Genomic DNA, 26,715 nt, shown 5'->3' with positions numbered 1-26,715 from the left:
TATACGGATTAGCTCGGATTGCATGCAACTTGTATTTTGTAGAGGAGTGTTGCGGTATTGTTTATTGGGATGTAAATTATACTATTTACAACGAGTGGTAGGCAATCGCGGGTTACGCGCGGCCCGCCGACAACTTTTTGTGGCTTGCGAGACTCTTAGCTCTTGAAGATAAAGAACTCCTACTAAAGGGATCGGATAGCAACGTTTGCACAGTATTTTTGTGGGATATGGGAGCACATCATACCATCAAATTGCATTCTGAATACGATGAATGTCCTTCTGATATCAAATAATTTTGATTTTTTGAAATTTGTGATATAATATCTATTTTATGGCAAATTATAAAAAAATTATATTATTGACATTTAATAGTCCTCGAAGTTAACTTTATAAATCTAATGATATGTAACTTTATAAATCTAATGATATGTACTTGAAGTGTATGCAGCTGGGAGGCTGTTGACCTTTAGTATTGACGATTTCCCCCCAATTTGTAATAATTTGCCATACAAGTTTTATTATAAAATTTCAAAAAATAAAAATTATTTGATATCAGAAGGACATTCCTCGTATACAGCAGGCCCCACAAAAATGCTGTGCAACGATTCCTTAAAGGCCCATTCAGTGATCCCTGCGCAAGTATTACATCATTAAAATTGTTTATAAGTTGCCTAAAAGTGAAGGATAAGTCATTCAATTGTTGAAATGACAAATTTGTCTTCTATTGTCTTTAATACTCTCCTTTTAGCTTATCCAATTGCAGGCTATGTTAGCACATCTATGACACTAACGAAGGTGCCAAAACCGGAATTTTGATGATTTTTACGATCCTCCGGATGACTTTTTCAGCAGTGTACGTTGTGACTTGATCGCAATTTTGTCATTATTTAATATCAAAAAAGTTATACAGAAATTGTGTTACTTAACCAAATCAATACACACAAATGGGTAGAAAATTTAATAATTTTTACTTCAAAATCGTCCATTAATGGCCATAAAATCTACGACCCACTCACTTTTTCATAGGTTATTTCTGGCTGGGTGAGGTAAGAAGGTTGCCCAGACATGATATACTACATAGAAGTATATAGATATATTATATTAAAGTATAGACCCTGGTATAAATTACCTGACCAATTGGAAGTGCACCGACGAGAACCCCTCCCATAAACAGGGACGCGGCAATCTCTGCCAATAGTGACTTGTCGCATACCAAGTCAAACTACAGTATAAAAAAATGAACAAACATTATATTAAAATGAAGCCAAAATATGGACAATATAAGTCTGCTCCTTTATTTAATGACATTTAATGAAAAATTTATTTGCTCAAACTCCATAATGGCGCCTGGAATAATTTAGCTTTCCCCATTATGGAATTTGAGCAAATAAATTACAGATGCAAGCATAATACAAACAAGTATTATTGTAAGACCAATTTATTTTTTATTGGCATATTTACGTATATATATGCTTGTAGACGAGGTTTTACACCTCGTCTACAAGCATATAATTATAGTGTTTTTTATGAAAGCTAGATTACATAAATTACGATACATGCGTAAATATGCCAAAACAATAGATTAGTCTTATAATAATACTTTTTGTATAATGCTTGGATCTGTAATTCATTTGCTCAAATTTCATAATTGCGCCTGGATTAATTAAATTTTTTTATCAGAAGCACTCTATATGCTTGTAGACGAGGTTTTACGGTATGCACCAGAAGCGAATGCTCTAATCTCAAGGCCACGTATGTTAGTAAACTAAATTCCATTGACAAAATTTCCTTTAAAGAAAAATCCCTTTTATCTTAAACAGGATTTTCTTAAACTCTTAAAAGAGGCTTTTTATTTTCGTTCTAGCAGGCTGTTTGCAGGCGAATTAACATTTTATCTACATATTGCTCACCAAACGCATTCATACATAAACTTTGTAAAGAAAAGTACATACCAGCGCTTCCATTAAAGTAAATTAACATTATCAGTTCTACGTGACAATAATGGACAATTACGACTGTATTCGTTATTTGCTTTCAGTTACCATTTTAAAATGTTTCTCACCATAGCAATGTTATTGCATGTACAAAAGTCAAAACCCCAGAATCTGTTTAAGACAGCTGGGAGAGTTTGTCGATAGACATTTCAGCTATCCTGGGATCACTATTTCCCACAACTATTAATAGTGTGCATGGGTGACTGGCTAGAAACATGCAGAGCAAAATAATGAAAATTATTACTAAAATATATTTTGGGTCGTTTAAAGAGGTTACCATTAAAATGAATTGTAGTTTTTGATAACCAAGCCGTGAAATAGCTTGTTCTTTTTATATGCCACCAGAGTGTATTTAAATTGCAAAGGGCGTGATGAAAAAAACCTGAAAATGAAGTTATTTTAAGAACGAATATTTACTTTAAAGTTAAAATGGCCTTATTTCAAATGACATACGGTAAAAGCTCACCTACAAGCGCAAGCATATCAAATGTTTTTGATAAAAGCTAAATTAATACGAAACAGTCGTAAATATGCCAATACAATAAATAGATCTTACAATATTATTTGTTTGTATAATACTTGTATCGGTAATTAATTTGCTCAAACTCCATAATATTATAAATGTGTCGATGGGTGGCGTCTTGATTGATTTAGCTTTCATCAAAAGCACTCTATATGATTGTAGACGAGGTTTTACAGTAGTTCAATATCAAGATCAACAAATTAGTTTAAACGATGAAAAGTTTTGGAGAATGATTTTTGTACCTATATGTCATGTTTTTCTTTTCTTTTCCATATCTTTTTTTCTTGTTTTCTTAATTAGCTGATTGACAAGACATAACATACACAAATCAGAAACTTGCACTAGGATCCACAACATGCTCTTATATTAGGGCACAATAATCTTCAACCCCAATACATTTGTAAATTCATTGAATGATCTTTGAAAATTTGGATACAAAAAACTTGAGGTCAAATTTTGCAAACATTGTTATTAATTGGTTAATTGAAGTTATTGAACTATGCCATTGTGATGAGGCCATTTTGGTCCATAGTGTTTAAATAAAATATCACTACTTACGTCTGTTATCATAGTAGTTTCCCCTGTTACGGTAGTCTCGTAATCCCAGCCGTTTAGACAAGTGGTTAAATTTCCAGTCACGATACCTTCATTATCTACGACATACATATTGCACTTGTCTACACGATCAACACCATCACCATCTACGAGTCCTGGGATAGTTTCATTGGGATAGTAACCTTCTGGAGGAGTGCAGTGGTAGTCTTCAGGATCAGCAGTAAAGAATATTACCGACATAGTTAACCACCCCGGAAAGACGCAGCAAAATATGTTCATAAATATGAAAATGAAAGTCTGATGACGACCCCAGTTGCCCAAATATCGGAAGACCTCGTCCAATTCCATGATAGGTAAAATCTGTCGAAAACAGAAGTGCCACTCTAACGATCACCGAAAATGATGTGCAAGGTACTGGTAATATTCCTTTTGGTTGTCCTTGTTGTACTTCACTACTCCACTATAAACCACACAATGTCTCGGTCGACGTTAAGTCCCAGTTTCAAGCAGTACTCATCGTCAATGTAACCGACCACACACACAAACTGAGAAACGATTCACCAGTGGCAGCGATATTGTAGCGCTTTGAATCCTCTGCAAAATACGCTATATAAATCCATTCTTTTATTTGTAGGTTACACTATTATTCAAAGTACAAGTAAATTATCATTATGACCTCCCATACAAACTTAACCCAATTTCAACGAAGCAAGTACATATACACCATAACCTAAATCACCTTTGAAACCAACAGCACATTACCTAACTTTTGGCTGAAGAAGACAACTATTCCGTTGCACCGTTGCGAATACTTGAGATGAAGTTATTACAACTTTGAAGTTGGATTACCACTAAGCTCCAATAGTTGTGTATAAATGAACATAAGTTATACGATACGGCATGTATTCATACCGAATAAAAAAGGTCTCACTGTGTCATGCGTGCGTGCTACTGTGAATTGCCGTGATTGTTGACTCGCCATATCGTTCAGGGTAAAGTTCATGTTAATAATCGAAATTAGCCCATTTAATGAAAAGCGGCACTTTTTTCCTGTATTAAAAGTAGCACATATTATGACCCTCATGTATACGTATTCAAACGAAATTGACATTCGTTCTTTTAATGACAAAAATGTATTTGAGATTATATTATGTGTGGCCATCAAGAACAGGATTATGGCGACTGCGTACAGGCTTCTGGCAGGCTTACTTGATGGAAAATAATCTGGCAACATTGTTGCAATGACACAGATCGTTTCTTGAACAATTGCGAAATAGCATAACACCAGAGGCGTAGCGTCATAGAGGCCCGGGGGCACGTGCCTCCCAATTAAGAAAATTGCCGGAAAACGACTTGTCCCCCCCCTTCCTCATTTGATGACCCACGCTACGCCACTAGAGCACTGTCAAACTGTGTGCAGGCAATTGGAAAATAGTCAACGCTAAAAACTTGCCTTTCATTACAATCACTAAAAGTCCACCCGTAGGGGATGAAACTCTTTCTTGTTAAACACAAATCCCAGACGGCATGAATATAGAAGCGAGTGCCATGAACTTGGAACTCATTTATTAATTGGTATTGTTGAGATTTAATACCTACCCTTTACAGTACAATTTCCGGTTTTTTCAACAAATCCAGGCGACATACGATATCGGTTCGAGATGTTTTTACTATGCAAAATGTCAATGTTCATTTTTGCAACATGATCTTTTAACTAGGATTTTAATACTATATACTAAACCTATCACTAATATTTAGGCCTATAGACTGCCCACAGTCTCGTTTCCATCTCTGTGTATACACTCCAAATTTTGCAACCGATAATGTGGTTGTGACAAATTGTTGCACTGTTTTGATGCTACGTACTTTGTATAAATTTGTGAACATATAGTGTCTATATTATAATAAAAATCCAATTAAGCAGCCATAGGTGTCAATTGTCTTTTGGAAAAGGACTCATAATTGGTAAAAGTAATATCTTGGCTATTTATACTGCACACATACTTGTCCCGAAAATACAAACGCATACTTTCGGGACAACTATATGTTAGTGCACTTTGTCACGAAAATACATGGTGTAATTTGTATAAATTATTGTCTTCTGACAATCACATGCCCTTTACCAAAAGACACATGTGGCCATTTAATGGTAATTATATCATCATAATCATAATTATAAACAATGCATGTGCACATGTTCATTCAAAGTACGCAGCATCAAGAGAGTGCAACAAACAGTTCAACTATTTGTTAATCACAGATTATGTCCGACAATCTGAACACGACTAGTCGTGTTCACATTGTCGGACGTACGCCCGGCGGAACTTGGTCGGCGCAAGTTGCTAGGAGTAGCGGTAGGTGCAGTGTGAACGATGGTCAGCGTAAGTTCCGCCTGGCGTACGTCCGACGATTTACTCCTGACAAAAGTCAGGAGCAGCGAGCTGGGTGTAACTTCCGACAGGCGTAAGTTGCAATGTAAACGGAGATTACGCCTGGCACCCGGAGTAAGTTTGACCTTTTGTTGGTCAGAACTAAGAAATTACATAAGTTTACATATCGCGTGATTGATAAAGGTCACAGAAACACCGGAAGTGGTAGCCAATGTTTACGCCGACCAGAAGTGAATACTTGGTGGAACTAGTCGGCGTAGTGCTAGGAGTAGGCTAGGTGTAGACACGCGGTAGGAGTAGGGAAAATATTTGTGGAATTTTGATCAATGTTAGCGTAAGTTTACGCCGGGTGTAACTCAAAATCACGTTCCCTTCATCAATCCACAAATAATACCATACTACTGCATAGCAAAATTTAATTGTCACAACCGTAATCCCTAATATAAACATCTACCAAAGAGTACTTACCCCCTTTAATAATTTAATTAATGTCCATTATTCCAACACGGTTGAATTATTTCTGCGCATTATGACACCTCATGTGTTGCAATGGTCACCTTATTGATGTCGCAGCGTACATGAAATGAAAGTAACCCAAGATTTGAAAGGTGCAGGAAAATCCTATTGTCTTGTATTCAGTGTCCATGGAAGGAAATGTTGTCAGCTCACATTGGATTAGCCTTGCCTTCCGAGTTCCGACTATCGCATCACATATAACTACCGGCAACAAAGTTGGAGCACTGTGTTTTGACGATAACAAAGGGGGACTCCGGCAATCATAACATTATGCCTTATATGTTAGAAAAATAATTATCAAGCACGAATCACATTGTTTTATTTAAAACAAACTCATATTGACCATAAAAACGAATTAAAACAGTCGTCTCTCAACAAGCGATATTCAAAATTCCCGCGCCGAAATTGTGCAATGACGCAATGGTTATTTGTGTTTAATTGTCGTCAGCCTTCATTGTATAACTGGGACGTCATTGCACTCGGCGCCCGGGAATTTTGAATATCGCGTGTTGAGAAACGGATGTTTTTATTCGTTTTTATGGTCACTATGAGTTTGTTTTAAATAAAACCATGTGATTCGTGCTTGATAATTATTTTTCTAACATATAGGCCTAAGGAATAATGTTGTGATTGCCGGAGACTTCCTTTAATAAATTTACAGACCTACTCGTTGTAATAGCTCGCCTCCAGCTTCTTTCCCCGACACTGTTTCATTTTGTTAGGAAGTTCCTTCAAAATAATGTTCTATATACATTGCTCAACGCTTGCTGATAAAGCTGCATTGATTGGTCAGGCTATAAAGTAACCGCTTACACAAACGGTAGGGCAGTTAGAGCACGGACGTGATATTATAGAAATTTCGCCTGACCCAGGATCAGGCTTGTTACTTAGACAAAGTTACACAGGCAGTAACATACATGAGCTTGATCAATTTGAAGGTCTATATGAAATATTTAGGCAGTCGATATATGAAGCTCTAATACTTTTTATATTATCACATCAAAATGAAGCTCTAATATACTTGAAGATCTAATGAATTTTGCATCATCAAAATGAAGCTCTAAATGATGGCTTAATAGGCAGTCATACCTAATAAGCAGTTGGAAGCTAATTTACATACATGTCACATAATCACGAACTGCTATTTCAAATTTGCTGTTGGTTATAACAAGCTGTACTGAAGATGGTGGCTGTTTCGGTCTCTTTTTAACACAACTCATACATTCTTAATGGGAATTGCACATTACAGATGACTGCAATGCCTAGATGAACATATGCAGGTAAATTTAAGGTTTACAGGTTTGAACTGCAAGCAATTGGGTAGAAATGTATAAGCTTATCAATGCACGTACAGATAATTATGGGCACCTGCTGAATTTTGCAGTCATGCACTTGCATGTGCATAGGTTACTATTCAAAATTAGTCTGTGATAACCTTGCTTTCTAGCCATGCAAATTGGATTCATTATAGGCATTACCTGACACAGCTGCATGCAGTTTTGTTTCAAAGGGTAGTGGTATATGGTACAAGTAGGTGGGCAGCATGCATGCAGTGTACCTCTGGCGACGTCACCAGTAGGAATTACAGTGGAACCTTGTTATTAAACAAAATTATCTGTTAATCCTAACCCCCTAAGGGCTTTTCGGCGACGGGAAGGGAAAGAAGGAAAGAATAAAGAGAGAAAAGAAGGAAAGAAGTTGTTTGCTCTGGCTGGGATTCGAACCCGAGACCCCTCGCATGCCAAGCACTCGGTCGGCGACACTTTGCCACGGGTCTTGGGCTTCGCTGGCCAGCGAAACCGTGCCTATATATCACTTAGGGCGATTGCGTCATCACACCACGTGGGATGCATGCACGAACAGCGCATATATCAAGTAGTATTTTGTAGTATTCAGGCGGGTTAGGGTTAAGGAAGCCTATACTGAGTTTCGATAGTGGTAACCTAACCCTAACCCCCTAAGGGCTTTTCGCGACGGGAAGGGAAAGAAGGAAAGAATAAAGTGAGAAAAGAAGGAAAGAAGTTGTTTGCTCTGGCTGGGATTCGAACCCGAGACCCCTCGCATGCCAAGCACTCGGTCGGCGACACTTTGCCACGGGTCTTGGGCTTCGCTGGCCAGCAAAACCGTGCCTATATATCACTTAGGGCGATTGCGTCATCACACCACGTGGGATGCATGCACGAACAGCGCATATATCAAGTAGTATTTTGTAGTATTCAGGCGGGTTAGGGTTAAGGAAGCCTATACTGAGTTTCGATAGTGGTAACTCTAACCCTAACCCCTAAGGGCTTTTCGGCGACGGAAGGGAAAGAAGGAAAGAATAAAGAGAGAAAAGAAGGAAAGAAGTTGTTTGCTCTGGCTGGGATTCGAACCCGAGACCCCTCGCATGCCAAGCACTCGGTCGGCGACACTTTGCCACGGGTCTTGGGCTTCGCTGGCCAGCGAAACCGTGCCTATATATCACTTAGGGCGATTGCATCATCACACCACGTGGGATGCATGCACGAACAGCACATATATCAAGTAGTATTTTGTAGTATTCAGACGGGTTAGGGTTAAGGAAGCCTATACTGAGTTTCGATAGTGGTAACCTAAGGAAGCCTATACTGAGTTTCGATAGTGGTAACCTAACCCTAACCCCCTAAGGGCTTTTCGGCGACGGGAAGGGAAAGAAGGAAAGAATAAAGAGAGAAAAGAAGGAAAGAAGTTGTTTGCTCTGGCTGGGATTCGAACCCGAGACCCCTCGCATGCCAAGCACTCGGTCGGCGACACTTTGCCACGGGTCTTGGGCTTCGCTGGCCAGCGAAACCGTGCCTATACCGTATTCACTCGATAGTTAGCACATGTGCTTACTATCGAGGGCTTTTTGAAAACGTGCAAAACGAAAAAAAAAAAAAAAATGAACAGCGCCATCCACAGAAGTGACAAAAGTGTAAAGGGTTTTGAGCAAATCATCGATACACGTAGCTATATACGAACAATTAAACCTACAAATTTGTGGTCCGACAAGGCCCGTAGAGCTGGCAAAGTAATTGCTCGCGGGCAACTCAACCCAAACCTCCACGTGGTATCGGATGGATAACGCTAATTTGGGCTCTGGGGAACAGGCTTGGATGCGGGGAAGTCAAGCTAGCGTAGGATCATGCAAAGTAATTTGACCACGTTTTAGCCCTTCCTCGGCTGACTCAGCCTGGTGTGGCTCTGAAGAGACACCGTTTGGTTTTTACCACGCAGACTAGATTTTAGTGTACGAGCAGATACAGCAGGAGATATCAACGAGATAGACATGAAGAGGATAGAAATAAATAAGATGCAGTGATGCAGAAAATTATGTATTGTGACTGAATGGAGTTATACAGGTACAACTTGACAAAGGAGTGAGTACTGGCGCAAATAACCTCAGTAGTTGAAAGCGCCATACAAATCAACCAAAAACAAAAAACAAAAATACAAATTTGTGTGTTAACTACATTAGCTCAGTTGGTAAAGCGACAGAATTTGAATCATCTCAAGAAGAGCGAACTGAGCAGGAGTTCGAGGCTCGTTATAAACTTTTCCGTTGATTAATTTTTATTTTGGGGTTTGAGCTTTTCTTGATAAATTAATCTTTTTTTGCTTTGTTTTTCATTTTGTTTCTTTTTAAGTTGTTTCTTATTTGCTTTATTTTGTTTTGTTTTTTCTTTTCTTTTCTTTTTCTTCTTTCTTTTTGTTCTATTCATACTGGGGTCATGGCCTGTTTATTAAACAATGTAGTTGGGTATGCCCTCAATGTTAAAATGAGGTGGTCATGGTCCTCTTTGCCATTACACTCTACAGAAATTCCATATTTTTCAAAGGCTCTGATGATGGTTCCCTTCTATCAAATGACTATCATTGAAGACTAAGTTCCGCAGTCTATTTCAAAATACTGACTTCGTTTTACATCAAGAAGGACACAATAACTGCGACTTAAACGTGATATGGACATGCTTTTTAACCGCAAATAAATCTTTTGCATTTTATAATTTTAACCTTATCCATTATACTTTTATGATTTTGTGCAATACGAAAAATAAAAAAAACAAAGAGCGTGTTTATAGTAAGCCAGATTATGCGGTATTTAGCTGGACTGCCACGCAGTCTACATTTGTTTATGTTTTACTAACCATTGCAGATCTAGACTGCGCGGTAGTTTAGCTAAATAACGGAAAGATTGTCTCACTATAAACACGCTCATTGTGTAACATGTAAAATCCCGCTCCGATTCAATTGTGCCTGTTACATTGTGTGCTTTATTGAATCAGGGACCTTGTATAGAGGCCCTGCATGAAATTATCGATTGGCTCCAGACAAAGGATTTGAACCGGTGTCCTTCACCGTAGTGATAGCGGAGTGCAGTCCATTCAATCAAATGTTGTCATCAACCTATTTGATCGTAGTGCAGGGTTATGTGTGTGAGACGAACTGTCACGGTAGATTGCAATCATGCTTTTATTGAATGCATTTGAGTAATCCGCCATATTTACGGGATGATACGTCACATGCAAGGCCTCTATATGGAGGGACTGTAAGGGCGAATTTCTCGACGGGTGGCTTAGCAATTGGCTTGTCTAGCCTCAAGGCTTAAGAGGTCGTAGGACCAGGCTTAACTGAAAACGTATTTCCCGAAGCACGGCTACCATAGCCTCGAGGCTTCGTTAGCCCGTGGGCCAGGCTTGTAGGATTAGCCCCAGGCTTCAGTAAAATTTGCATTTCTCGAAATCAGTCTTCTGTAGCCGTAGTCTACGCAAGCCTGTTAGACCAGGCTTACAGCGGCTTTTCTTGGCCCTGCCTCAGAGCAGGTCTTAGGTCGTAAGCCTTGGTCTATTTCAATTTACAAATTATGTAAATTGTAACGCAAAGTTTATCTTTCATATTTTTGACGGTCTTTCAATTAACATGAGTAAGCAGTCGCGTCTAGGGGGGGAGCAGGGGCTCTTCCACCCCCCATGAAAAAAGGTAAATTAGGCCTACTTCTGAGAGTTATTAATTAACCTCATTATTTGGTCATTTTAACCTTAAAAACTCAATTTTTAAGGTTGAATAAATTGCATTAATCCCACTTTTGTACCATTGGCCTATATGTCACCAGCTTTAATACCTTAAATATGGCATTTGTACCATAATTTTTTTTCAATCCCACCTCCCCCCCCCCCCCATGTCAAAAAAAATCTACGCCAATGTTCCGGGGACACATTCCAAGCAGATCCCATAACTCCTCAGACCCACTCCACCCCTTACAAACCCAAACAGCATGAACGATGACTGCCCCTCATTTATTATGTTTGCCCCCGCTTTCCCCCAACCCAACCCAAATGAAAATGTCTAGTTACGCCACTGTGGGTAGGTAATTGTTCGATTTAGTTGAACATTTCAGCATTTTATTTTAATGTTCATTTGAGTTAGTTGAATTTTTTTAAGTAGCTGTTCCTATCATAAGACCTAATCATTTTGAATGATGTGTTTTTTAACAACGATATAATTAAAAAAAAATTCTTTCATCATCATCATCATCATGATCATCATCATGATCATCATCATCATCATCACCATCATCATCATCATCATCATCATCATCATCATCATCATCATCATCATCATCATCATCATCATCAAATATGAAGACCTATATGATACCACCTGTCCCTATCCAAGCCTTAATAGTTTGATACTCGTACTTTTCATAAGTAGGCCTATTACAATATTATTTTGGAGTGCCTATATTATACCAATAGAAGAAGGACAAAATTGGTAAAGATATAGTAAATATTTGACACGAAACAATAATGCATGCAGTATTAAAACTGAATTTACGGATAAGATGCATATAATATTGCTATCTTCTACTTAAATATTTATAAATATTGTACCAAGAGATAACTTCATGTGAGATCTGAGAAGACTACTGTTATCAGCAGTAGATAGCACGTTGGTTGCTTTCCTTTTTAGGGGAATCACAGATTCCTTTCCATTAGGCTTACAGTTTTATCCTTTTTGGGATGCAAAGAAAAAATCACGAGTATAAAGCATAGGCGTATCATTCATACAAGTTGGACTCATAAAAGTCAAGTGGAAATAAAATAATACATAAAAGACACAAAAACAGACACAATATTCTTGCATCAAGTTGTGTACGGTATAAGCCCAAGCACAAGACCGCGAGTCCAGGCTAGTCTTTGCGCGGGGAACATTGCGATAATGAGACGGCAACCTTGTTAGTCATGATGCAGTCATGGTCCATGGCAAAGGCGATTCGACCTTTGTGGCATTAAACCCAGTTAACAGGAAATTAATCCAGTAAATCGATTCAGTAAAGCAAATAAGCTCATGCATTCGATCACTAACGGCAACAAGCTTCGGTCGATTACCCCAGCTGCAGCGTGTGTAAACTCTAATTTGCATAGAGGCTGTACGTGAAATTATTGATTGGCTCCAAACAAAGGATTTGAACCGGTGCACGTAATCATGGCGCAGTGCAGTCCATTCAATAAAATGTTGTCATCAACCTATTTGATCGCAGGGCATTGTTATGTGTGTGAGACGAACTGTCGCGGTTGATTGCAATCAAACAAACGATGTCTTATGTATTACTTTGTTCCGTGATGAAAATCGTGATGTTTTATTCAATCACTCTTGAAAAATATATTTCTTTTGTAGGCCTATTACTTTGTTTTGTGATGAAAATCGTGATGTTTTATTTCATCACGCTTTAAAACAAACGATTTCTCATGTATTACTTTGTTTCGTGATGACAATGTTGATGTTTTATTTCGAAAAATTGATTTCTTATGTATTACTTTGTTTCGGGATGAAAATCGTGATGTTTTATTTCATCATCACGCTCTAAAACAAACGATTTCTTATGCATTATATTTGTTTTGTGATGAAAATCGTGATGTTTTATTTCATCACGCTCTAAACAATAATTATAGTTACATGCATTTCAAGAAAAAAATCTTATTAAAACGGTAGGCCCTATGTTGTTTAGAAAAAATGTAGAAAGTGATGATGATGATGATGTCAATGATGATGATGATGATGATGATGATGATGATGATGATGATGATGATGATGATGTCTCCAAAAGTGTCCCGGTTTGTTTTTCTTGCCCTAAATCGTGCGTATCTATTAATAAGGCACTTCAATAATCAATAATCAGTCCCGTGACGGCCTCCACTAACTAGCTACTAACTTGGGTTTATGGGCGCTGATATTTCATGTTCACTGTCACTTATTTATCAGAAAAGTGCGACCCTTTGTCAATCACCTACAGTACCCAATTTCGGCATACTATATAAAGAAACTCATCATGATGATTGCCAGAGAATACCTAAAATGTAGCTTGTACCGTTTTTTTTTTTTTTCCTTCAGAAGTGAGCGGTCCGATACCAATATTTTCGGTCAAATCTCCATTCAATTAACACGGGGAGTTTTTTTTTTTTTTTTTTTGTCTTTCAATGTTTATTAGATTTTTATAATGAGAAAAACAATTATCAACAAATTACAATAATCACAAAAAAATTAAAAAAAACAGCAGACAACAAATTTTAACACATGAAAGTACATTTGTACATTGTTGGGTAATTCAAAATATACATGTATATCATGATCATGCAGCCATTACCTAACGTAAAAGAAAGTATTACAGGTCAAATCTACATTTACGGAAATGGTAGCTGAGTTTACCTTTCTTTTTCGCAATTAAATATTCTGTTTCCCTATTATTCTTAATGTAGGCCTTAATGCTAATAACATTTGGTTTTTTGTTTTGAAACTTGCTCACAAATACATGATACTTAACACATAAAAATAGATAAGTTAAGAATTGATCATCAGGGACACCAAACATTTTGTCAAAAACTGAAATGGAAAAATTAATATCATGCTTATTTCTAATGATGATAAGCAAATCCTTCCAAATAGGTTGAACCACTTCACAATCGCAAAAAACATGAGTAATTGTTTCAGGCATCTTTTCACAGAAAGTACATATAATGGTGAATCCCGCCTTTTAATTTTGTACAGAAAATCATTAAACGCAATTGCATTATGAAAAATTTTAAAGTAAAATGAACGGAGACGAGAATCAATGGAGCTTTTAAAATTACGTAAGTGGATTTCTTCCCAGTCCAAGTCCTGCGAATCATCAACCAATGAATTCCAAACACCAATACGCTTTTCAGGAATACATTTTTCAATCATGATGGAATAAGCATGTTTTGGAATTTTTGAAAACTGAGAAGATTATCAACCACACGATTGAAAACATCTAAAATTCCAATGTTTGGATTATCAAGCCAAGAACTGGGAATGTTTTTCATCAGAAAATTGTATTTTGTCTGCCACGAGGAGAAATATCAAAATCCAAAATTAATTCCTCATAAAGTTTACTACCTGGGAGGGGGATTAAGTAAGTCATTTACCAGCAAAATACCTTTGTCACACCATTCTTCATAATAAAAGTACTGCTTAGATTTTGACCTTATATTTCTATTATACCATAAACATTGACAAGCACCAAGGTCAAAAAAGTTGACATCAAAATTAACTTTCACAGCACTTTCACGGTACATGTACCAAGTTCTAAGAGAATCTGCTAATTGACTACAATTTAACTTATTTAAAATACTTTCTGGAGCATATGAAATCCATAACATATCACCATAATGATCCATTACAGATAATTCAATTTTTTTTCCATAAGCTAACATACCCGTTATCCAACAACAGTTTAACCCAGGACATTTTTTTTTTTTTTTTAAAAGTATATGGGTCAATCATGCGCAGGCCACACATTGAAAAATCATTACATAAACATTTTCTTTTGACTCTATCATTGCCCCCATTCCAAATAAATTTATACAACAATTTATTAAGCTCCTTAAAATAATATTTTGGAATTTTGATGCATAAAACTGAAAAAAGATACAGAAGTTGCGGGAGGAGGAGAGATTTGATGACACAAATTTTGCCAATCATCGAGAGGTTTCTAGCTCTCCAACAATTTAAAGTCCCTTCAATCTGCTTAAGTTTGATTTTATAATTGAGATCAAACATAGATTTAATATTCAGGGAAAAATTAATACCTAAGGTTTTAAATTGATTTGTTTTCCAGGACAGACCTTGTTCAGAAAGGGGAAAATTTTGGGAACCTTTTTGGAGCCAATCCAGATTGCTTCAGATTTAGAAAGATTAATATGACAGCCAGAACACTTAGCAAAAGCATCTAAGGTATCAAACAAGTTTTGAAAAGAATCGGGTGAGCCATCCAAGAAACAGGTTGAGTCATCTGCTAACAAAGAAATTTTTAATTCTCTGTCTTCAATGGGGATGCCCTTAATACTGGCATTTTGACGAATAGCAATTGCCATCGTTTCAATCACCATCAAAAATAAATATGGCGAAATCGGGCAACCCTGAAAAATACCTTTATTCATATCAATGGCCTTTGTAAGAAAACCATTATTCATAACATAACTTTTTCTTTGACAGTAAAGTGTTTTGATCCAATGGATAAAGTTATCACCAAAATTAAAGCGTTTTAATACTTGCAGAAGAAACACATGGTTGACACTATCAAATGCCTTTTGAATATCTAGGAGAAGAATTGCCCCTGGTATTTTGTTAGTTTCGGTATATTCAATAATGTCGATAATTAATCTAATATTAGTACCAATATTTCTCCCTTTTAGAAACCCGGATTGATCCGGGTCAATAAGAGTGGTCAAATATTTTTTCATACGGTTTGCTAAAGTTTTAGCAAGAATTTTATAATCCACAGTCAACAAAGAAATAGGCCTATAATTTGAAATCAAGAGAGGATCTTTATCCCTCTTAGGGAGTAATGTAATAATACCATTTCTTTGTGATTGTGACAAATGACCACTCTCAAGGAAAAATTAATGGAGTTTATCAACATATCAGAAATGTCAGGCCAAAACACAATATAAAATTCTGAAGGAAAACCATCAAAGCCTGGAGCCTTATTATGTTTCATAGAAGTAAGAGTATCATACAATTCTTTTTTTTTTTTTGAAATAGGATTTTCTAATAATTGTTTACATTCATCAGTCAATTTAGGAATTTCAATACTATCAAGAAATTTATCGGTGTCATTGTCAACATTCTGCCCAACAGTTTGATTGGTATATAGATTCTGGAAAAAGTTTTGGATTTCATTCATAATATCAGAATGGTTAGAAATGAAGGCATCAAAATCATTTTTAATCTTATGAATATTTTTTCTCTCCCAAGATCTTTTCTCTAAATTGCAAAAATATTTAGTGCTTTTTTCGCCTTCTTCCACCCATCGAATTCGGGAACGAATCATCAAACCTTTCGTTTCAAAATCCAAAATCTTATTTAATTGAGCCTCAAGATCCTCCAACTGGATAAAAGAGGAATCATTTGATGGATTATTGGTATTATTAATCTGAATTTTAACCTTTTCAATTTCATCCAATAACTTTGTTTTCTGAGCATTTCTCTCTTTCTTTTTCCTTGCACTATATTCCATACAGACACCTGTAATTGTACACTTGAGAGTATCCCATAAAATGTTAGGATTACACTCTGCATTTTGATGAATATTCTTAAATTCTTTAATTTTCTCTTTCACCAATTTAATGAAATCAGCATCATTGTGTAAAAAATAGGTATTAAGTTTCCAATACCCAGGGCCTTTAATAGGATGACCATCATTAAATTGCAATGTAACAATCGAGTGATCAGATTGTACACCTGGAACAATTTTTGAATGGAGACAGTTATTCATAAAATTGTCAGAAATCAGGATAAAGTCCAGCCTGGATAAAACTTTTGGGCTACGTTGGTGCCTGGTATATTGTTTTAGATTAGGATGGAAACTTCTCCAAATATCACATAAATTAAATTCTTCCATCAAAACAGAAATCATTTCACTAGATTTAGCATTTGAATGTTGTTGTCTACCACCTTGATAATCCATTGGACCCAACACAGCATTAAAGTCACCACCCACAATTAAAGATGAATAATTAAATTGGTCTATTTTGGCAAACACATCAAGAAAAAAATCTGGGTCATCAGTGTTAGGGGCATAAATATTAACCAAAACCAAAGATAAGCCATTAATTTCAATTGAGACAATCAAATAACGGCCATTGGGGTCACTATAATGGGAATGAAAAACAGGGGATGCAGAAATACGAATTAAAATGGCAACACCTCTACTATTCGAAGCATAGCTGGAAAACCAAGCTTGCTCGCCCCATTGATTTTTCCACATGTTTTCATCTAGCTCGTTCACGTAGCGTTTTCGTTGTCCCACTGGTCTACTACAACGCTACGTAATATAGTATAGGCCCAAACCGGGGCAGCGCCTATGGTTGGCTAAGCAGGTCATAACGTGTACTAATACGTGTATTCGAAATTTCGAATACGCGTAATGGAATCAACCAATCAGCGTTTAGATTCGAGAACGTGGGTTACAATTTCGACCTCGTGAGACTGCCCGCATGTGATATCAACGCAATTGGCACTTGTCCTCGTGCACTAATAACAAACTTCACTTAATAATCAAAAAGCTTATAATTATCATAAGAATAAACTATAAGAAGCGGCAGAAGAATATGAATGAAGATTATTTTGAAGCTTTTGAAACGGACCCGATATAGCATTCATTTCTACATACTTACAAAGTATGATGTTTTGCATAACTTTTATTTTGCATAAAGAAACACCGCGCGATGAGTGTTGTAAGGGTGCATACTACCAAATTACTGTCCCCCATCATTTATTAGACATTAGGATAATCATCCCTGAAAACAGAAACATACAGTCATGCAGCGTACACTTCAGTGTGAAACATGTGTTTGAACCTGAGGTAGGCCTATACTAGTTTCAGGTTTGAACATACATGAACACTAACTTATGCAGGATATACCCCATGCAGCATACGCCTATACAGTAGGTCTGACCAAACACGGAGAAGTTGAAGGTCACTCTGTATATTTATCTTGTACCTGACCAGCATGCAAATCCCTCAGAATTTAGAGAACCGCAGGTCAAGGGCATGGCTGTGTACATGTGTTGTTCGGTATCGGCCGCTTTAGGGGCAGGATACGGTCACTGTTCTAATATTCTCTACTTTCAAAGAATAATTCCTATTATAATTTATATTTAGCCTAGCCTAATACTTTAGGATTCAGTGTGGAGACATATATATACAGATATTGCTAATTCATTTGTTACATACACTATCCGCTGTTTAAAATGTTTTTATTCCAGGACGGAATAAGTTGGTATAGTGGAGTGTATCCTATCTATTATTTGCTACATTAGAAAATATTTCAACACGGAATAAATGCATTTTAATTCCCCCAAGAGAATTTTTGAAAAAGCATTTTGTATCAAGGAAGCCGATAGGCCTACCTTTAACCCTTCTCCCCTAAAAAGATATGAAAATACCAAAAACGACTTTATTCTCTGATCTTTTAGCATGTTCTGTTCATTCCCGTCATTTTCTTACAAAAAACGGCGTGATGTAGCACGGTGAGGATTAAAATTATTTCCGAATTTTTATCTGCAGTGAACGAGGTTGTTTACGTGCCTCGATTTAAATACACGGGCTTTAAAAATTCCTCCCACGTTCTCGAAACTCAACGCTGATTGGCCTATTCTATTACGCGTATTCGAAATTTCGAATACACGTATTAATACACGTAATGACCCGAATAGCCAACCATAAGCGCCGTGGGTCTTTACGTGCGCAACCGATTTATTCGAAACCTCATGCTCACCTCCTGCCTTGCTCCAGTAGTTATTTCATATATTTTTTATAAGTCATCCATGGCCTTTAAAGAAAGTAATTCCTCTTAGAAGCAGAAATTAAGTTATATTAGCTCGGTTATATCTTGCACTGTCACGTGCATTCAATTTTGTCAAATTACTTCCTGGTTTTGAGTTTAGGGTTGGGCGATATCGCAAAAAGATCGTACATTTTTGTTTTTATGGGGTTTTTTTCGGTTTTTTTAGCCGATTAAATTGAAATAGCAGTGTTATACAAATGTAGTAATGTAAATGAATTATTTCTTGGGATAGGTATTCACATTTAATCATGTATAAATATTTACTGTTTTCTTTTTATTATTATTATTATTATTATTATTATTATTATTATCATCATCATATCTTTATTTAGGCTTATACTAAGTATTTACTTTTAATTATGTGAATTTGTGCATTTTCTTTTCTTCTTAATTTTGTTTTCCCATTTTATAAATCTATTTATGAGGAAGCAGTGTTTTTATTACTATGATTTATAAACTGTTATTGATTTATGTTTATGTGTTAATTTATTTTGGATTAAATAAATTAGACCAAGTAAAATAAAAAACAAATAATTATGAGCCCCCCGGGGTTAAATTTCCAAACGGCCCGCCAAAAATCCCCCCCATCTCGGCCTGCCAAAATCGCTTGCCCCCTCCCCCCTCGGGCCGCCAAAAATCTTTGCTCCCCCACCCTTTGAACATGCCAAATTTTGGGATCCCAATTTGCAAACCTTAAATGGTCTAGAATTAGGTATGTTGCGAGTGTAGCGTGCAGGAAACTTTGCATATTAAAGCGTTTCCGTACTGTCTTCCCCAACTGTTTTTTTTTTTTTCACAATTTTCAGACCTCCCAGGGCTCATAATTGTTGCACAGCCCTTATTTTGTTATTTTGAGAGTTAGATTCCCTCATATCATCAGGCCCGTACGCAGGATTTCATTTGGGGGGGGGGGCTGATTTTGAAAAAGTGGATTTTTTTCCCAAGGCGGGGGTGGGGGCGATTTTGTACAGAGTACATGTACCATCTCTCTCTCTGTGTCAGGTGGCGCTGTGTAGCGCTGCTGTGGTCTTCACAAGAGTACGCCATCTCACTCGATCCGATGCCAAGTGTGTTGCACCTTGCATTCCCTGGTTAGAAACCAGCTTCACGTCATTAGTCCAAGATGTTGGTGGACGTCCTCTTCCTCGTTTGCCTTCCATGGCCCCTTGCAAAATCTGTTTTTCTACACCTCCATGTTTCCTGACAATATGGCCAAAGTACTTCAGCTTTCTCTCCATTATGCCGCTTCTGATGGTTAGACTTGTACCAATCTTGTCAAGGATCCAGGAATTTGTTCTCCTGTCTTTCCATGTCACTCGTAGAAGCCTCCTGTAACACCACATCTCAAAAGCATCTACTCTTTTCCTATCATTCTTGGTCATAGCCCAAGACTCGCATCCATAAGTGGCAATGGAAAACACAGTTGCACGAAGTAGGCGTACCTTGAGGTCAATGGATAGGCCTCTGCTTTTCCATATGCTTGACATGCCCTGCACAGTTGTCCTTGCAATAGCCAGTCTTCTCTTAATTTCAGTTGTGCTGTCACCACTGTTGTTAATCATTGAACCCAGATATTCAAATTGCTTCACCTCCTCAATCTGTTGTCCATCTATCACAAACTCATCACTTTTTCTCTCTGTCTACAACCATTATTTTTGTCTTCTTTGTGTTCAGGAGAAGGTGTTTTTCTTCACTGGCCTCTTTGATGCGCTTCAAAAGATCAATCAGCTCTACTCTGCTGCTACAAATAAGAGTGGTATCATCGGCGTACCTCAGGTTAGTAATTCTTGTACCGCCAAACTTCACTCCACCTTCAAACCCCTCCAAAGCTGTTCTCATTATGTCTTCAGAGTAGATGTTAAATAGGTTTGGTGATAGCACACAGCCCTGTCGTAAGCCTCTTCCAATCTTGAACCAATCTGTGTCTCCACTACTTGTTCTGACTGCCGATTCTTGGTCTTCATATAAGCAGCTGATCAGATCCACAAGATGACTTGGAAAACCCATCTTTTTCATAGTTTCCCACATCTGAGGGTGGCTAACACAGTCAAAAGCTTTACTGTAATCTATGAAGCACATGTAAAGAGGAAGTCTATGCTCTCTGCATTTCTCAATCACATTCCTGATATTGACAATTTGGTCCCTAGTACCCCTTCCTTCACGAAATCCTGCCTGCTCATCAGATATTTCCTGCTCCATTTTGTTCTTCATTCTCTTGATGATGATCTTCAGAAGCACTTTACTTGCATGACAAATCAGGCTGATGGTCCGGTGATTGGCACACTCTTTCAAATTTCCTTCTTTGGCAGTGGAATAAATACTGCCCTGCACCAGTCTCTCGGCCATTTCTTCTTTTTCCAGATGATACCACATAGACGCCACATTAGGCCTATCCCTTCGATCCCAGTTGCCTTCCACAACTCAGAAGCTACATTATCAATGCCAGGTGACTTAGCATTTTCATTTGTTCCATGGCAAGCTCAACTTCAGATCTCAATGGTGGAGGTTCTTCCTCACTCGTTTCACACTGTACATACACCTTGTCATCTTGTGCCTCAAACAGCTGGGAACTATACTGAACCCATCGCCTTTTGATGTCTACACTTTCGGTAAGAGTGTTACCTTTCTCATCATTTATAACATCCATCCTGGGGTCCACTTCTTGGTAAGTTCTTTGGCAATACCAAAAGCTATTTTTGAGTCACCCTTACATCTTTCCATTTCCACACACTTCCTTTCGATGTAGTTTCTTTTGTCCTCCTTAACTCTTTTGGAGACCTCTTTGTTTAAGCGTGCCCATTCTTCCTTTCCTCCATCTGCCTTTGCTCTCTTCCTGTCATCAGCTAGGTTTAAGGTCTGCTGAGAGATCCACGGCTGTTTCCGTTTCATCTTTCTAGGGATGTACTTCTTTGCTGTGCTCTGGACTGCTTCTTTCATGTCTTCCCATGTACCATAGATGACATTAAACAAATTATGGGTAATGTGCTATCTCCAACTTGAGAGGGGGAACCAGTGGTCTACGGCAGGGGGGACTTTTCCCCTTGGCAAAAAATTGCCTATTTGGTACCCCTCCCCCTAGTATGCAAGGAAAAAAGAGAAAAAGGAGGAGAGAGAGGAAAAAGAGAGGAGAGAGAGAGAGAGGGGGGGGGGGGAGGGAGGAGGGAAGAGATGTGGGAATCCATATGATATGCAGTACCATACGATTATTATCAATAAGCCTGGCAAAATTGATTTTTCATCAAATTTACCCCAACTTTTCATGCACTGTCGAGGACAAAATTTGGCCAAAAACAACCACTTTTTTGTGGTTTTCAATGACAAGAATTTCAAACACCCCTTTTCAATGACACTTAATATTTACATAAACTTATCGCCGCTTTTTCCCAAGTACCTCTTTTATCCAAATTTCGCGGACAGTGCAAATTATACCCCCTATTTTGATGATATCACGGTCAAAACAGTTAATGACTTGAACGTGAAATCCATAAGTGTAAATCAAACCAATTTTTGAAGTTGCTGATCAAATCTCGACAGAGAATTTATGCCAATACAACATTTTAAAAATTTGACCTCAGATGACCCCTGGTAACCCCCAAATGACCTTACCAAAATATGATTCTAAATGGTGACTGTATCCACCAAGTTTCATGCCCATGTGACAGTTTTAATAATTTGACCTCCAATGACCTCTGGTGACCCTGATATGACCTTCAAAAATTTGGCTCTAAATATTGACTGTACCCACCAAGTTTCATGCCCATACGACAGTTTTTAATAATTTGACCTCCAATGACCTCTGGTGACCCCGAAATGACCTTCAAAAAATTTGGCTCTAAATGTTGACTGTATTAACCAAGTCTCATGCCCATATGACAGTTTTTACTCATTTGACCTCGGATGACCTTTGGTGACCCGAAAATGACCTCTCAAAATTTTGGCTCTAAATGTTGACTCTACACTTGATGCCCATGCATATGATAATTTTTAATAATTTGACCTCAGGTGACCAAAATTGTTTGGCCAAATAATAATTGCCCTTGTTAAACAAACTGGGACATCCCCATACCCCACCCCCATTTAACATGTGCTTAATATCTGTATCGTCCAAGCATCCTCATCTTCAATGCAACGTTCACTATTTATCACATTGGAATTATATTGCATGTTGAAAAATGTAGGCCAAGGGTTGATTTTCTTGACGGCATAACATGCAGGCCTGGGCGAGCGCGGCATGAGAAAATAAATCTTGGAATATGATCCTGAAATCTGTCAGGTTAGTTATTTTAATTTTTGTTTTACAAAATGACAAAATGAACAACTTCCTCAACGTTTATAAATTGATTTATTTGGACAATTAACAGTCTTTTATTCATACTTGATAGTGGTTTATCGTTGAGTGTCTAGGACAAAAAAATAATACACAATTTTTCGGCCTAGGCCTACATCATTTTTTAGCATTTAGTTAACTTTTTATTACTTGTCTTTTTAATACGAGCTTTAGGAGGATTAGTTCGACAACAACACCGATTTAATGAGCGTTATACCGTTTTGGTGGGTTTATATGCTACTATTTGTGCGGATGGTTTTTGGCGCTTTAATTTTTTACACAAAATAGTTCAGTGGTTTCACTAGTTGTAGGCATACTTAATATTAAGAGTCGTGCTGCACGCTGTTTTCATAAATAATACTTGTGCATAGGCCTATATCGCGATAAATATTTTATTAATCAGTTAAGGGGTGGTGCAATAATTCCTTTTCGCGCTATTTTGTAACTCTCATGGTTGGTTGCTAGCTTTTGTGTTGAGTTGGGGAGGGGCATATTTCTGGCTCTTCATGCACAAATAAACAAGACAATAAAAAAACCCCGTAATTTCTGTTAAAAAAACCAAACATTTAAATAAGCCGATGAAAAATTACAAAAGGAATATCTTAAGAAAATTCGAAGCAATAAAAAACAGAAACAAAAATATCACAGTCACAAATACTAATACCAGTAGCTAAGTAACCTATATATAAAAAAAAAGAACCAAATTAATTAATTAATTAAAATTAATTAATTAAAATTAATTAATTAATTAATTAAGTAAGTAATTCATTAATTAATTAATTAATTAAATTTAATTAATTAATTGATTAATTAATATGAATAAATCATTCTACCAGATAATTAATTAATTAATAAGAATAGAACATTCTACCAGTAATAAACAACTATAAAGAATATAATTATAATAATTACAAAAGGTAATGTCTTAATACTAGTATTAAAATTCTAAGCAATTCTAAGCACTTTTAAATTTATACGATTAAAAGGAAGAACTTGAGTGGCTATGCGTGACTGTGCATGCCTGAGTGGGAATGAAACGAAATAATATGATATCGCCCAGGGATATCCAATTACGTCATTGGCGAAATCCAATCTTCTGCGCATGCGTAATAGCACTCATGTAAAAAATTTATCGATGAATTTGAACGATTTAGTGCCTGTGATTATCGTTAAAATACTGCGGATTTAGACACAATGACAGTTTAAAATGTAGCTCTAAATATTCATATGATGGAGGAGACTACATGAGACCGTGGAATAAGCCATAGCAAGTAAGTAAAAGAAAATGGGGCAATTTGTTTGCAGTCAATTATCCCTCCTAATCTGGACGTAGTCCTTCTCTGACGTTAATAACGTAGATTGCCTGGCGATCGGAGTGTTATCGTCAGAGCACCTCGGACTAGATTGCCTGGCGATCGGAGTGTTATCGTCAGAGCACCTCGGACTAGTTTTCATCATCAGCAGAAGAGTGTGTTTCTTGAAGAAAGATAATATCACAATCAATAGAACGTAAATAATGAAACACCTTTCTTCTCTTAGCATTATCTTGGATCCCTCTACAATTAAAAGTACTTAATTTATGCGGCATGATGATGTATCAAAAATACCCACACATGGCAACTCTTATTATAAATGTACAGTGTATTCAAAAACTCAATATACATAATATAATGCACAACATGTATAATCTTACTGACGCACCACACTGATATCCTACAAATTATACCGATAATTAAAAATATGAACAGTAAATATATGGCTGCATGATCATGTATTGAAACACAATTGGATTCATAAATAAAAACATGCACATGTATAATAATACCCAGATTTAAAGTGTCAAATGCTGCCAAAAAATTGGAAGTGATTGGAATGATTGGAAAAAGAAAAAAGAAAAACGACATGATTAACCGACGAAAACGCTGAGCGCGATGCACCAAAAACAAGAGCCAAGCCTTCAGATCAGAAAACCAGACCTGGCAAATTGGGACGACCAGACAGGCGCTGCAAAAAGATGGCAACATCGTACATGCGCAACCCAAAATCTAGCGATGTAAAAACATTGCAATATACCAAATTTGTTTTCAAAGTCCTGTGTGATAGAAAACAACTTCAACATGATTAACAGTCCAAAAAGGATTGTTTTTCTTTTTAAAACACAAATGTCATTTCACTTGAAAACTTAAAGTCAATGTCCAGAGATGAAATGCAAAATGTCATCTAAAATTTGAGCCAAACACAATTGTAATGCAAAGACTTGAAAAGCATGGTAAGAAAGTGTTTTCATTTTTCTTACATTTTAAACAGTCAATGTCAGTCAACTCCGCGAACCATGCTCTTAAAGGGCCTAGATAAAAGTTTAATCAACAGTAGTAACTCTACCAGTCAGCTGGTCACGATACTTTATCTTGGCAGGGTAGACAAAGAAGGGCTTCTTGTTCTCTTTCTTCAATTTGATGAATTGATCCATCTTCTTCTTACGCATATCCTGGACTCTACGAGACAAGTCATCCCCAACGAAGATCTTTTTACCTTTGTATTGCTCAGTTTTCAACTTCTGCAAACATGCTCTCCGAATGTTCTCCTTTGCAACAAATGATGAAAAGTTCACATGAATCATCCTTGGCTTGTCTTGTTGATTAGTTGGTTTATAAGTTGGAGTACGGTGGCATCTTTCCAAACAAAGAAAATCCTGCTCTTCAGCTTCAGCAAACTTAAAAAAGTCTGCAACAGTTTTCCAACAACTTTCTTTACCACCATCTGTGGGTTCTGGGACCCCAAATATGACCAAGTTATTGCGACGAGATCGGTTCTCGAGGTCGTCTAACTTATCAACCAAAGCAATATTCTCCTTCTTCAAATATGTAATATCTTCCCGAAGAGTTTCAATATCAAAATCCAAGGATTTTATCTTCTCTGAAATCGAGGAATTCAATTTCTCAAGACGACTATCCAAACGCATCTCAAACTCAATGAACCACTGTGGCGGAGAGTTCTTGTCTTGTTGAGAAATAGCATTCGCTGCATCTAGTTCCGACAACAGCGAACGTTTCCGTGGACCCATGGGGGCATCCATGTTTTGATCCGATTGACCTTCGACCTCGGTTGTATCTCGTGGGCCTTTAAGCTTTTGCTTTTTTGCTGTCGGCGATTTTGTTGGACTCGAATCCAGTCTTTTCGGCTTAGGACTCATCTTGACGAAACAGTTTTAACACCAAAATGTTCTCTGGAACTTCTATATTAACTTGGCAGAACTTGTTTTAATACAATCGTGCTAACATCGCCAGATGGAGGGTGCAAGCACGGAGCACAGTACTAGCTGCTCATCTGCTGTCGAAGTCGTGACGTCACTCCTCGGGAAAAAGCAATTAACACGGGGAGTTGGGTAGCTATGCCTTGCCCTCACTCATATTTTACAAAAGTGCGACTATTTCTGAACATCTAACCTAGCTGTAATTTTAGGTCATGTTAGAAAAATATATTTGCTAGAAGTTTGGAGAATACCTTAGATATTGACTGGTTATTTTCACACAGTGATGTTAAC

General features: G+C 37.2%; 1 protein-coding gene across 1 annotated transcript in view; it reads right to left on the bottom strand.

The window, feature by feature from the left end:
* The window catches only part of LOC140135884 (organic cation transporter protein-like), a 45,200-nt gene that overhangs the window by 10,187 nt on the left and 8,298 nt on the right, over positions 1-26,715 (bottom strand). The window contains exons 2-3 of the mRNA XM_072157545.1: positions 3,076-3,432; positions 1,130-1,222 (exon numbers count right to left, since the gene is read on the bottom strand). Coding sequence (XP_072013646.1) covers positions 1,130-1,222; positions 3,076-3,420 — 438 coding nt within the window. The 5' untranslated portion in view covers positions 3,421-3,432. The remainder of the gene's footprint in view (positions 1-1,129; positions 1,223-3,075; positions 3,433-26,715) is intronic.

This window comes from Amphiura filiformis, chromosome 16, assembly GCF_039555335.1.
Source record: "Amphiura filiformis chromosome 16, Afil_fr2py, whole genome shotgun sequence".
Classification (NCBI taxonomy): Eukaryota; Metazoa; Echinodermata; class Ophiuroidea; order Amphilepidida; family Amphiuridae; genus Amphiura; species Amphiura filiformis.
The sequence above is the reverse complement of the archived record's forward strand: the minus strand, read 5'-3'. Positions and strand labels throughout refer to the sequence as shown.